General features: G+C 59.7%; 1 protein-coding gene across 1 annotated transcript; it reads left to right on the forward strand.

Moving 5' to 3' along the window:
• Nucleotides 1–303: 303 nt before the first annotated feature.
• On the forward strand, nucleotides 304–12,196 carry BCAM (basal cell adhesion molecule (Lutheran blood group)). Its single transcript, XM_047791072.1, has 15 exons — nucleotides 304–449; nucleotides 2,245–2,366; nucleotides 3,435–3,663; nucleotides 3,734–3,804; nucleotides 4,284–4,380; nucleotides 4,463–4,645; nucleotides 5,129–5,265; nucleotides 5,733–5,889; nucleotides 8,661–8,776; nucleotides 8,890–9,031; nucleotides 9,198–9,334; nucleotides 9,546–9,690; nucleotides 9,780–9,921; nucleotides 10,822–10,939; nucleotides 11,033–12,196. The coding sequence occupies exons 1-15, from the start codon at nucleotides 383–385 to the stop codon at nucleotides 11,036–11,038; spliced, it is 1,869 nt and encodes a 622-aa protein (XP_047647028.1). The 5' UTR covers nucleotides 304–382; the 3' UTR covers nucleotides 11,039–12,196.
• Nucleotides 12,197–14,257: the final 2,061 nt, after the last annotated feature.

Here is a 14,257-nt window from a genome sequence, read left to right on the forward strand (position 1 = left end):
TCTCCAGTGAGGTCCCCGCTCAGCTCAGGACACCGGCTGGACTGGTCGATCAGGCCACCCGCTGCGGGCGCTGGTCAGCCGGAGCCTGACATCCCGGGGCCTGGGGGCGGAGGGATCCCCGTTCCCGGCGGCCGAGCGCTGGGAGGTCGGCTCCGGGCAGTGGGAGGTCCTGGCCAGGCGCCGGGGTTTGGGGCGGGGGGACGAGGGAGGACGAGGGGGGCCGGGTGGGCGGGGCGGGGCGGGGCTGCCTGGGGCGGGGCCTCTTTCCTCCAGACCCGCGGCCGCCGCGAGCCCCAGCCCGGGCTCAGTTGCTGCCGCCGCCGCCGACGCCGCCGCCACCACCACCGCCGCCGCCACCACCATCACCGCCGCCGCCTTGAACATGGAGCCCCCGGACGCCCGGGCCCCGCGGCTGCTGGTGCTCGCGCTCCTGCTGGGGGCGCACCCAGGTATGACTCGGGCTGAGAGCAGGACGCCGCTGGGGGGTGGCCCCTGGGGGCCCCGGGAAGGGAAGAGGAAAGGGTCTTTCACGGACCCTAGAAAGCCCAACTTGGGGACCCCAGGGAGGAGGGAGATGGGAGCATGGGGTACCCCTCCCTGTGAGAGACCTGGGTACAGTCGGGCAGAGGGCTAGGGACAGTCAGCTATGGATTAGAGACTTGAGAATTCGGGACCCAGGAGTGCGGGGCTCTCCGCTCCTTCCCCCCTCATACCCTGGGATCTGCCCCCCACCCCCACCCCCTGCCCACCCAGGCCCTCCTCCCTCAGATCCAGAGGCCCAGGCCTCCAGTGGCTGGAGCAGCTTTCCAACCAAAACAGGGCTCTCCGCTCAAAAGTTGTCAAGTTTTGAGAGAGTCAGGGACCCTGTGGCTAGAAACTAGCAAGTCACATGCATTTGAGGGGTTCCCCCCCATCTGGATTCAGAGCCCAGACTCTAAAGGACCTGCCTCCCTGGCCCCCTCCGCCATTGGAAAGGGCTGGAGCCCTGGCCCTGGGCAGTGACAGCAGAATCAAATGTTTCCGAGTGACAGTGCCCCCTTCCCTGGGCCCCAGATAAACCCACACACCTGCATGAGGGTGGAGGAGGAAGAGGCCCCCAGGGGCCTGGCAGCAGAGGGACAGAGAGATGAAAGAACGGAGAAGAGAGAGATCTCTCCGTCTCTCCTCACTTTCTGCTGCTCAGACCCAGCCCCGGGCACCAGCCTGGCCCCACACGCCCTCCCAGGGGGCAGGCTCGGGCCAGAGGTGGGTGCCTGAGAATCCGGGCCCCTGGCACCAGCATGGCCAACAGTGGGTCCCCAGGGGCAGAGCCGGGCTGGGCTGGGCGGGGGCGGAGGCGGGGGAGGCGGAGGAGGGTCTAAAAACCAGAGCTCAGGCCAGGATGCTGGCCCAGAGGGTGAAAGAGCTCCCTTTCCTAATTCGAGCGGCTCTATCTGCCAGGATCCTGGCACCAGAGTGGAAGCCCTTGGCTCCCTTCTCTCTCGGGACCCAGGATCCCGGGCCTCAGTCCCATCCTGGTCTGAGGTGACGCACTGCTCTATCAAAGCATTAGAGGGGCCAAGGAGCGGGTAGGGGGCTCGGGCAGGTCTGAGCCAGCCTGTCCCTCCCACATTCCTGAAACCTGCCCAGCCCTGTCCCCCTCACCGCGCCCACACACCCATCCTGCCTCAGCTCCAGCCCAGCCCCCAGCCCCCAGCCCCCCTGCCCCCCACCCCGTTCCTGAGGGAGGGGACCCAGGGGCAGGGCTGAGCTACACAGGGACTGATGAGAGACACAGAGACTGTGGAACCGAGAGATGGAGACCCAGGGTGAGGAACGCACACGCCGAGGTGGTGACTAAGATGGAGAGAGACAATTGTCCCACAGCCCAGGGCCCAGCCCTACGCAAAGTGCTGGAGGCCAAGGAACGAGCCTGCCCTGGCCCTGCCCTTGAGGGGCGTTTGGTCTAGTGGGAAAAGCAAGAACAGACATGATTTTAGCCCAAGAGGAGGACTGAATGGAGGCCACCTGGGCCCTGAGTGGCCCAAGGGACGAGCCTTTAGTTCTGCAGGTGAAGGGAGAATGCGCAGAGGTGGAAGATGAGGGAGGGATGGAGCTGGGTCCGAGGGAGGAGGGGCTGGGGCTCCTGGGCCTGAGGGAGGAGGGACTGGGGACCTGGATCCTGGGTCCAAGGGAGGAGGGGCTGTGTCCGGAGGGCTCTGCCTGTTGGTGGCAGTGGGAGAGAGCTCAGTCGCCCTCCCGCAGGTGCCGAGGCTGAGGTGCGCCTGTCCGTGCCCCCGCTGGTGGAAGTGATGAGGGGGGAGCCTGTCACTCTGGACTGCACCCCCTTGGGGACTCATGACCATTTCGTGCTGGAATGGTTCCTGGTGAGTGCTGCGGGCTGAGGGCCGGGGGGGTGCCAGAGGGGGGCCTGGGAATCGGCGCAGTGGCACTGCAATCCTTCGCTCCCTCATCAGAGCCCACAGGATCCTAGGAGCTCCACTTTTCACAGGTGGGGAAATGGAGGCCCAAAAGGGGAGGCCCTCTGCGGGGACCCCAAGCACAGCTGAGACTAGAACGATGCTCCCCCACCCCCACACCCCCTGTTCAAAGTGCTGGCTCTTGAGAGAGGACATTTAGAGGTGGACGCCCAGAAAGCAAGAGCCCTGGGGTTGGGACTAAAGAGATAGAAGAGAACATAAGAGGCAGGAGAGACAGGGCCGGAGAGGGAGGCAGAGGTGGGAGCAGCGTGAGCGAGATGGAGAAAGAGGGAAACAGGAAAATGTGACAACAGATAGAGAGCAGGGGTGGCAGGAGTGGAGAGAAGGACAGAAGGAGCAGGGAGGGAGGGAGCCAGAGACCCACGGAGCAGCAGAAAGAAACGCAAGTGGATGGAGTTCCCATTGTGGTTCAGCAGGTTAAGAACCTGACTGGGACCCATGAGGCTGCAGGTTTGATCCCTGGCCCCACTCAGTGGGTTAAGGATCTGGCATTGCTGTGAGCTGTGGTATAGGCTCAGCTGCAGCTTTGATTTGATTCCTATCCTGGAAACTTTTTTTTTTTTTTTTGTCTTTTTAGGGCCACACCTGTGGCATATGGAGGTTCCCAGGCTAGGGGTTGAATTGGAGCCACAGCTGCCGGCCACATCCACAGCCACAGCCACATGGGATCTAAACCATGTCTGTGATCTACACCACAGCTCACGGCAACGCCAGATCCTTAATCCACTGAGCAAGGCCAGGGATTGAACCTGCAACCTCATGGTTCCTAGTCGGGTTTGTTAACCGCAGAGCCATAACAGGAACTCCCTGCCTGGGAATTTCTACATGCCATGGGTGCGGCTGTAAAAAAGACAAAAAAAGAAGAAAAAAAAAAGGGAAAAGAAAGTTAAGTGGAGAGACAGGAGACGGAGAGTGGGTGAAGGGCCCCCAGCTGAGGCACCCGCCCCCCGACAGGCTGACCGCACTGGGGTCCGCCACCGCCTGGCCTCAGCTGAACTGCAGGGCTCGGAGCTCCAGGACAAGATGCACGACTCCTGGGGTCGCAGCCCCCCCTACCAGCTGGACTCCCAGGGGCGCCTGGTGCTGGCCGAGGCCCAGGTGGGCGACGAGCGGGACTATGTGTGTGTGGTCAGGGCCGGGGCAGCGGGGACCGCCGAGGCCACCGCACGGCTCAACGTGTTTGGTGAGTATCTGCGGGGTCTGGGGGAGGCTTGCTTAGGAAGGGGCTCCTGACAGTAACATCTCTCCCACAGCAAAACCCGAGGCCACCGAGGTCTCCCCCAACAAAGGGACCCTGTCTGTGATGGAGGACATTGCCCAGGAGGTACCTCAGGCCACGCCGCGATTCCAGGGGGTCTGGGGGAGGAGGGGGCTGCGGTCCTGGACTCCTGCCTCTTAAGGTTGGGAGGCGTTCCTGTTGTGGCTCAGCAGAAACGAACCCGACTAGTATCCATGAGAATGCAGGTTCGATCCCTGGCCGCATTCAGTGGGTTGAGGATCCGGCATTGCTGTGAGCTGTGGTGTAGGTCGCAGACGCAGCTCGGATCCTGTGTTGCTGTGACTGTGGTGTAGGCCAGCAGCTGCAGCTGTGATTCCACCCCTAGCCTAGAAACCTCCATATGCCACGGGTGTGGCCCTAAAGAAAATAAGAGTTTGAGATGGGCTGGGATGAGATGCAGGGGCCTGGGAGTTCCAACCCGGGTCCAAAGGAATCGGGGTGGGAGCTGGACTCTTGTGTCTGAGGTGGAACCAGGTTTCAGGGTCCTGGCTCCGAGCCCAGTGCCGGGCCTGTGTCTGCCCCAGATCGCCACCTGCAACAGTCGCAACGGGAACCCTGTGCCCCAGATCACGTGGTATCGGAACGGGCAGCGCCTGGAGGTGCCCCTGGAGGTGAACTCTGGTGAGTGCCTGGGAGCCCAGCTAGACGTGGGGGGTTGCGCCGGCGCCCGGCGGGCCGGCTGACCACCTCCCCTCCCTCCCAGAGGGCTACATGACCAGCCGCACCGTCCGTGAGGCCTCGGGCCTGCTGTCTCTCACCAGCACCCTCTACCTGCGGCTCCGCAAGGCCGACCGGGACGCCAGCTTCCACTGCTCCGTGCACTACCGCCTGCCCACCGGCCGGCACGGCCGCCTGGACAGCCCTGCCTTCCGCCTCACTCTGCACTGTGAGTCCGAAGCAGCCCCTGATTGCCTTGACCTTGGACCCCACGCCTCACGGAGGCCTGACCCTCCAAGCCACCTGCCACTCCCCCACCTCACGCTCAAGTGTGTCCTGACCTCTGACCGCTGACCTCAAACAGTAGTAAGAGCCCCGTCCTGACTTCTGCCCCCCGCCCCCTGCAGTACCCTGAACCCCACGGAGTTTCATGACTAAACGCTGAGCCCCACCCTTTCATGCCAAATCGGGTCCCTGAATCCCACACTGACCTTTCAGCGGCAGTGACCTCTGACCCTTGACCTATACTCTCGGCTTGTCTCAACTTCCGACCTCTGGTCCCTGATTGCAGAATAAGTGTGAACCTGAGCCTTGAAAGATAGGACCTCTCACCTTTGAGCAACCACAGCCTTTTCCTTGGCTGACCTCTCTCCCTCAGTCCAGCCCTGCCTTTTACCCTTGACCCTGATCGTGAGTCTGCCCTTTCCCTTAGATCCCACGGAGCATGTGCAGTTCTGGTTGGGCAGCCCGTCCACCACCGCGGGCTGGGTACGCGAGGGCGACTCTGTCCAGCTCTTCTGCCGAGGGGACGGCAGCCCCACCCCCGAGTACACGTTTTTCCGCCTTCAGGTACCCCAGCCCATCACTGGAACAGCCCGCCCCGACCTCTGCGATATACTCACCTGCACCTATATATGTATATTTGGGGGGGGCACATGTGCATCATATGGAGGTTCCCAGGCTGGGGGTTGAATCAGAGCTATAGCTACTGGCCTACACCACAGCCACAGCAATGCCAGATCCTTAATCCACTGAGCGAGGCCAGGGATCAAACCCACATCCTCATGGATACTAGTCAGGTTCATAACCTGTTGAGCCACAGTGGGAACTCCTGCACCAATTTTTGACATTTCACTTGGTGGCCCCTGGCTTAACAGGGCACTTGACTGGTGACCCAGGAGCCCATAGGATCTCCAACCTCTGATTTGAGAGAGTCCTGACTCTGCCTGATGACTGACTTGGGGGACCCGTGACCTAGCAGGACCCATCGGCCCAGGGCATCTCCTGAACCGGGTTGCTCATTCCCGGTCCCCCAGGACCAGGAGGAGGATGTGCTGAAAACAAATCTCGAGGGGAACTTGACCCTGGAGGGAGTGCAGCGGAGCCAGAGTGGGACCTATGGCTGCAGGGTGGAGGACTACGATGCTGCCGAGGACGCGGAGCTCTCCAAGACCCTGGAGCTGCACGTGGCCTGTAAGAGCCGCCAGAGAGCAGGGAGGGGGGCCCCTGGCACTGGCCGGCCCTCCGCCAGCCCTGGGGGCAGCCCTGCCTCCGACCCTCTCTCTCCACTTCTATGGCCTCTGCCCCGGTCCAGATGCCTCAGCCCCCTCCAGTCGCCCACACAAGGCAGCCAGAGAGCCCTTTCCAAAGCACAAACCTGACCTCCCCTGACTTCGGGGAATGCTATGGCTCCCTGGTGCTCTTGGGAGAAAACCCACATGCCTTACCAGGGCCCTCAAGGCCACCTGGCAGACCCTTCTCCTCCGAAGCATTCTCCCCATCACACCCCACGCTCCTCTCCTGTTGCCTACAATGCCTCCTCAGGCTCTTTACGGCCCATTTGTAATCACTGTCTCGGTCCAGTCTTCTAAGAAGCCTTCTCAGGTCACCTGCACCCAGGCCCTGTGCAAAGGCTCTGTGCCCCCTCGGCATTCCTCCCCCTCCCTCCCTGGGGCTAGACCCTGTGTCAGATGTTGGGGACATCTCTGTGAACAAGGCAGTCCCGTCCCTGCCTCCGCACAGCTCCGGGTCCAGTAGGGCAGAGAGATGGTAAATGCTGAACCAGACACATTGTGCAGTGATGCTGCATCTACAGAGACTAACACGAGTAACAGGATGAGGGCTTGGCCGGGTGAACGGGGATTATTTTAGCAGGGGGATGTCAGAGGCTGCATTCCTGGGAAGCAGATTCTGACTACGGGTCGAAAATTGATGGGGCGCGCCTTGGGATTTATGGGATCCGTGTCTACGTGGGGGGTGGGGAGGGGAAGGAAGCAGGATTGAGCAGAGGGGCAAGTTGAGTTTCAGTCTAAGGGAGCCTGGAAGCTGGGGTGTCCCCAGCTGGGGCAAGGGGGACCAGCCTTTGTACCCTGACATCAGCCCGTTATTGGATGTGAGCTGCCTGGGGAAGGAGAGGGTATGACCTTGAGCGAGGGGCTCTCTGCAGCTCAGGCAGTTCCCAGAGAGGCCTGACAGCTGAGGGCTGACAGCTGACATCCTCCTCAACAGCTGGGGGAACAAACCCTTCCGTGCTGAAGGGAAAATCGGAGTGTGCATGCATGTTAGGAGGTCAGAGAGGCCTCTCTGAGAAGGGGACATTTGAGTAGGAAACCAAAGAATGGAATCAGAAATATGAAGAGCATTCTAGGCAGAGGAAACAGCACGTGCAAAGGCCCTGAGGCAGGACCCAACATGGCATCCTGGAGAACAACAGTGAGCGAATAGGGTAACACCATATAAGGGGAGGGGGCAGTTCCCTGGTGGCCTAGTTAAGAATCTGGTGTTGTCACTGCTGTGGTGCAGTTTCGATCCCTGGCCCAGGGAACTTCCTCATGTCCCAGACGTGGCCCAAAAAAAAAAAAATAATATATATATATATAGATAGATAGATATAGATATAGATATATAGAGAGAGAGAAAGGGGAAGAATAAGGTATCAGGAGCTTGGGACAAGGGGGGAGAGTGGGAGTTGAGATTGAAGCAGTGGGCGGACTCAACCAGGCAGAATCCTTTGGCTCCATCAAGGAATGTGGCCTTTAAGCCAAGGAGACTGGGAAACCACCACAGGATAATAAGCAGCAACAAGGGCTGAGCAGTGCGTGTTTTGAGGAGATCTCTCGGGCTGCTCAGCAGAGGATGGTCCAGGCAGGACAAGAGAGCTGCCCTGGAGGAAGACCAGTGAGGAGGTGACGGCTGCAGTTGGGGCTGTCGGATCCCAGGGGTTTGAGATGGAAAGAGGCAGGAGGGTCCATTTTGACGGCAGAGCAGAGAAAGATGATTTGAGCGGGTAGAGTGGAGGAGAAGGCTGGGCTCTGGGGGGTAAGTCCGAGAGGGACACCTCATGTCCCCAGGGTATCCGTTAAACTTGGCCCCAGACATCAGCTCTAGTGGCAAGTGGTCCAGGAGGGCATGTGGGTTGTTTTTGTTTTGTTTTGGTTTTGGTTTTTGTCTTGTTTTTGTTTTGTTTTGTTAGGGCCACACCCACAGCATATGGAAGTTCCCAGGCTAGGAGTCTAATCGGAGCTACAGCTGCCCACCTACACCACAGCCTTACCAACGCCAGATCCGAGCCAAGTCTGTGACCTGCACCACAGCTCACAGCAATGCCAGATCCTTAACCCACTGAGCAAGGCTAGGGATCGAACCCGCGTCCTCATGGATCCTAGTCGGGTTCATTACTGCTGAGCCAGGGATGGAACCCACACTACCGCAGTGACAATACCAGATCTTTAACTGCTAGGCCACCAGGGGACTCCTGGGCATGTGTTTTATTTATTTGTTTGTTTGTTTGTTTTCTTTTTTTGTCTTTTCTAGGCCCGCACCTGCAGCACATGGAGGTTCCCAGGCTAGGGGTCCGATCGGAGCTGTAGCTGCTGGCCTATGCCACAGCCACAGCAATGCAGGATCCGAGCCACGTCTGCAACCTACACCACAGCTCACGGCAACGCCAGATCCTTAACCTACTGAGCAAGGCCAGGGATCGAACCCACAACCTCATGGTTCCTAGTCAGATTCATTAACCACTGAGCCCCGATGGGAACTCCTGGGCATGTGTCTTACAGTGAGAGTCCTAGCTCTGGACTCGAGGGCCTGGATGGCAGAGTGGAGAGGTGGCAGCCATGGGCGAGCTTGGCCTTCTCCGCTGACGATTGCTCCTTCTCTTCCGCACCCCCAGCAGCCCCGAAGAGCCCCTAACCAAGGGGGTGAGGCTCTGGGGAAGGTGACAGTCTGTAACCCCCCTCCAGACCTGGACCCCCTGGAGCTCAGCACTGGGGAGGAGCTTTCCTTACCCCTGGGCAACAGCACAGCCGTCAACTGCTCCGTGCGAGGCCTGCCCGCCCCGACCCTGCGCTGGACCAAGGTGAGGGGGAAAGAAGCCCCCCCCAGCGCGGGGGAGCCCCCCCGCCCCCGCTTCCCACCGGCCCCTCCCCTTCTCTCACAGCCCGGCCACCGGCCTGTCCCCTCCCCACCCAGGACTCGGTGCCCCTGGGGGATGACCCCACGCTCTCGCTCCGCTCCATCACCTTCGATTCCGCCGGCACGTACACGTGTGAGGCCTCCATGCCCACGGTCCCCCTCCTTAGCCGCACCCGGAGCTTCAAGCTGCTGGTCCAAGGTTCGGGGGCAAAGGGGGCTGGGGGGCTGGGGGGCTGGGGGGCTGGGAAGCCAGGACAAACGAGCCGGGTCCACCGCTGGCTCTTCGCTCTCTCCTCTTTCCCTCTCTCTTCCCCCTCCCCCCGGTGCCTCCCACTCACCCCTTCCACCCCTCCCCCAACCCACAGGGCCACCAGAGTTAAGGGCAGAGGAGGTGCAACCCAAGGCGGAGGGCAGCTGGAGGGAAGGAGATGAGGTCAAACTCATCTGCCGCACCCGCGGCTACCCGGAGCCCAAACTCAGCTGGAGCCAACTGGGCGGCAGCGTAAGGGACCCCCCCCCCCCATCCATAACCTTCTGGAACCCAGGCGCCCTCCCCAGAGCCCTCGAGGGCCCCTGCCCCTCAGTGGTCCAAGCACTGGGTTCTCCCCGCGGCTTCCTCTTCACCTCCTCCATCACCCCAGGCCCCTGAGCCCATGAGCGGGGGTCTGAGCCGCCCTCAATCCATGAGCCCGGCCTGACCTGAGCCTCCACAGCCAGCGGAGCCGGCCCCCGGAGGCCAGGGCTGGGTGAGCAGCTCCCTGACCCTGAAGGTGACCAGTGCCTTGAGCCGAGACGGCGTCTCCTGCGAGGCCTCCAACCCCCACGGGAACGACCGGCACGTCTTCCACTTCGGCACCGGTGAGCCAGCACAGCCGTGGGAGCAGGGCCCGGTGGGGGCGGCCGGAGCGCTGCTGGCTGACCTCCTCCCGCTCTGTCCCGCCCCGCAGTGGCCCCCCAGACCTCCCAGGCCGGAGTGGCGGTCATGGCCGTGGCCGTCAGCGTGGGCCTCCTGCTCCTCGTCGTTGCTGCTTTCTACTGCATGAGACGCAAGGGACACCGCTGCTGCCGGCGAGGGGAAAAGGGGTCCCCGTGAGTGGCCTGCAAGCTGGGAATCGACCTCTCTAACCCACCTCTGACCTCATCCCCAGCCTCAACCGCGATCCAACCGCACCCCCAATCTCGCCTCCATCGCCAAATAAGATGCCATCCCATCTCCAGCCTCCCACTCTCATAACCATCCCCTCCCCCACCGGCATCCCAGCTACACCCTCACCCCTTCTGTAACCAGCTCCAAACCCACCCCCAGCCCATTTTCACCCCATCCCCAGTCTCATCCCTACCACTATTCCCAACCCCAACCCATCCCAACCCCCAATTTCACCCTCTCTGCACCCCAGCCTCCTCTCCGTCCCCAACCTCGTCCTCCCCTCCAACCCCAACCCAACCCAAACCATGCCCCATCCCCATCTAATCTTCTCCCCAACCCCAACCATATCCCCAGCCTCAGCCCCCACACCTAATCATTCCCCTCTCCAGTCCTGACCCCAACCAGGCCCCTAACCTCACCCCAGACTCCCACGTCCTCCCCACCCCCAAGACCTCTCCCAGCCACATCCTCAACTCCAGCCCGTAACCAGCACCAGACACAACTCCAACCATACCCCCTCCCCAGGGCCCCTCCAAACCCACTCCCGCTTCCCTTCCTAACTCCAACCGTACCCTGATCTAACCTCATCTCCAGCTGCAACCACATGGCCACTCTCCAGCTGTAGCCATTCCCCAAGCCGACCCTCAAACCCAACCCCAACTGCATCACCACCACCTCCAACCCCAGCAGTATCTTTGACCACAGGCCCAGCGCCATTCCCACCTCCGACCCCATCCCCAGCCCATTCCCACCCATCCCCGAGTCAATCCCCAGCCAATGCACCCCATTCCCCCCCCCCCATGGCCAGGACCACTGCCAACATGTTGCCTCATCCCCCCCAGGCTTCCTGGGGAGCCAGAACTGAGCCACTCGGGGTCAGAGGGGCCGGAGCAGACGGGCCTTCTCATGGGGGGTGCCTCTGGAGGAGCCAAGCATGGGAGTGGGGGCTTCGGAGATGAGGTGGGTCAGGCACTGGGCACCCCGGTGAAAGGGGGACCTGCTGGGAGTGGAACAGCCTCTAGGGGCCCTGCTGACTCTCCCTCTTCCCCCCAGTGCTAAGCCCGAGGCCTTCACAGGAGCACTTAAGGAACCCGACCTGGAGTCGTGGGCACCAGAAAACCAGTCCTGCGCGTGCGCCTCCACCCGCCCCTGCCTTCCTGGCCTTCCCTCTTCCCTCTCGGGCCCTCCCTTCCTTCCTCTGGAGGCTGGGCAGGGACCACAGCCGCTTGCCTGCCTCTGCTGGGAGGGAGGGGACCTTCCTTCAGGGAGTATGACTCTCCCAGGCCCCAGAATAGCTCCTGGACCCAAGCCCAAGGCCCAGCCTGGGAAGGAGGCTCTGAGGGTCGGCTGGCCGGGGCTATTTTTACCTCCTGCCTCCATGCTGGTTCCCCCCACCTGACGTCCTGCTGCAGAGTCTGACACTGGATCCCCACCCCCCGCCCCGCCCCCGCCCCATCATCTGTGGACACTGGAGTCTAGAATAAATGCTGTCTGTCACGTGGACACCATCCTGCAGCCAGAGCCTCCTGGGGGGGGGGGGGAGGAAGGGGGCACAGGTAATGCCCTCCCGTCCCTCCACCCCCCAGCCCTCCTGCCCCCTTGCTGAACCTTGGGAGAAATCTGATGTCACGGAGAAAGAAATGAGAGAGAGAGAGAGAGCAGAGAGTGACTTGGCTGGAAGAGGATGGAAGAGAGAGGAGCTGGGGGTCCAGAGGTAGCTGAACCTGGTCCCCCAGGACCAGTGCCTGCTTAGCGGATGGGGTGCTGTCCCCCTAAGTAAAAGTTCCAGTCTCCCTCCCTGTCTCTCTCTCTCTCTCTCTCCCTGGAGGCCCTGAAGCTTCTAGAGGAAAAGCTTTCTCTGAGCTGTGGAGTGGATGGAAGCAGGGCTTTAGCTGCCTCCTGGGGGACAGCCTGGTGCCTGCAGCTGGGGGAGGAGGGGTGGCCTGGAGGAACCCCGCTGAAGGGACCTGGGGCCGAGAAGAAACAGCAGAAAACTGGGCAGAAGAGTGAGCTCAGCTGGAGAGACTGAGGCAGAGGCAGAGGGATTGGAGAGGCAGATGTAGAGGCTTCATGGAAGGGAGGAGGGCAGCTCCGAGATAAGAGGGAGCCCAGAGTCAGACTGAGATGGGGAGAGACAGGGAGCGAAATAGAGACATACCTCGGACCTATTTTAGGTTCGATTCCAGACCACAGCAATAAAGCGAATATCACAATAAAGCGAGTCCCATGAATCTTTTTTGGTTTCCCAGTGCATATAAGTTACATTTATACTATAGTAAGTGTGCAATAGCATTATGTCTTAAAAAAAAAAAAAAAGCCAGAGAGTTCCTGCCGTGGCTCAGTGGTAATGAACTCGAATAGTATCCATGAGGATGCGGGTTCAATCCCTGGCCTCGCTCAGTGGTTTAAGGATCTGGCATTGCCGTGAGCTGTGGTGTAGGTGGCAGATGTGGCTTGGATCCTGCTTTGCTGTGGCTGTGGTGTAGGCCGGCAGCTGTAGCTCCAAATAGACCCCCAGCCTGGGAACCTCCATGTTCATGGGTGTGGCCCTCACAAGCCAAAAAAAAAAAAAACACTTTCTGGTTAAAAATGCCAACCATTATCTGAGGCCTCAGTGAGTCATAGCAGTGTCGTCAAAGACCACTGGTCACAGATCCTCCAGCACAAAGAGAATAACAATGAAAATGTTTCAACTATTACAAGTGTTACCAAGTGTAGTGCAGAGACCCGAAGTGAGCAAATGCTGTTGGAAAATGGCCTCGGTAGACTCACTGGACACAGCTTTGTCAAAAAGCTTCATTTTTCTTTTTCTTTTTTTGTCTTCTTTTTAGGGCCTCTCCGTGGCACATGGAGGCTCCCAGGCTAGGGGTCTAATCAGAGCTGTAGCTGCCAGCCTACGCCACAGCCACAGCCACGCCAGATCTGAGCCACGTATGCGACCTACACCACAGCTCACAGTAATACCAGATCCTTAACCCACTGAGCGAGGCCAGAGATCGAACCCAAAACCTCATGGTTCCTAATTGGATTCGTTTCTGCTGCGCCACCACAGGAACTCCAACAAAGCTTTAATTAGAAAAAAAAAAAAAAACCATGGAGTTCCTATCGTGGCTCAGTGGTTAACAAACCGGACTAGCAACCATGAGGACACAGGTTCGATCTCTGGCCTCGCTCATGGCCTCACCCAGTGGGTTGGTTAAGGATCCTTCATTGCTGTGGCTGTGGTGTAAGACATTGACAGTGACAGCTCCGATTCAACCCCTAGCCTGGGAACCTCCATATGCCGTGGCTTCGGCCCTAAAAAGAGAAGAAGACCAAAAAAAAAAAGAAAAAGAAAAAGAAAGAAAGAGAAAAAAGGGACCAGGTGGAGAGGGGAATATGGGGAGCTGGAGAGGGAGTGAGCAGATGGCTGAGGGGAGGGCAGAGAGAGGACCCCAAGGAGGAAGGTGTGCTCTGCCCAGCACCTGGTCCCCGACTTGATGAGGGGAGGGTCCTGGCCCACCTCCCAGGAGGGCATACATTTGCATAACATCCCTCATCTGCATGGCATCCCAGGCAATTTGGATACAGATGGTAGCCTTCGCCCCCCCTCAATCTGACCCCTCCTCCCCCCTCAATCTGACCCCTCCTCCCACCTGGGTTCTGGGGGAGGGGGGGAAGGGGGAGGAACAAACCCCAGGATCTGCAGCTACAGAAGTAAAGTTTAGATTAGACTTCCCTTGCTCTTCAACCTTCTGTGGCTCCCTATTGCTCTCAGGAGCATGCGCCACCCTTTGCCTGGCCTACTAAGATGTTGCCCCTGACATACACCCACTGCTCCCTCTTTCACACGCGCCCCCACCTTTTGCCTTTGTGACTTCACTCTTCACTCTTCACTCTTCCCATCCTGGAATGTCCTTCCTCCTCCATCCTCACCATCCCTGTAACAAGGCTTGCCTATCCTTCAAAGCCTGGACATCTTGAAGAATTCTGACATGTGTTCACTCCTTGTTCCTTATCCTTGGAACTCTACTGGAATTTGTGCCTCTTCTGGACTCATAAAGATATGTTTCATTGCAAATGACAAAAAACTGAAGTCAAAAAGTTGTGTATGGAAGTTCCGGTTGTGGCTTTGCGAGTTAAGAACTGGACTAGTATCCATGAGGATTTGGGTTTGATCCCTGGCCTCACTCAGTGGGTTAAGGATCCCTCGTTGCCATGAGCTGTGGTGTAGGTCACAGACACGACTCAGATCTGGCGTTGCTATGGCTGTGGCTAGCAGTTACAGCTCCCACTCAA

This window comes from Phacochoerus africanus, chromosome 8 (genome assembly GCF_016906955.1).
Source record: "Phacochoerus africanus isolate WHEZ1 chromosome 8, ROS_Pafr_v1, whole genome shotgun sequence".
Lineage (NCBI taxonomy): Eukaryota > Metazoa > Chordata > Mammalia > Artiodactyla > Suidae > Phacochoerus > Phacochoerus africanus.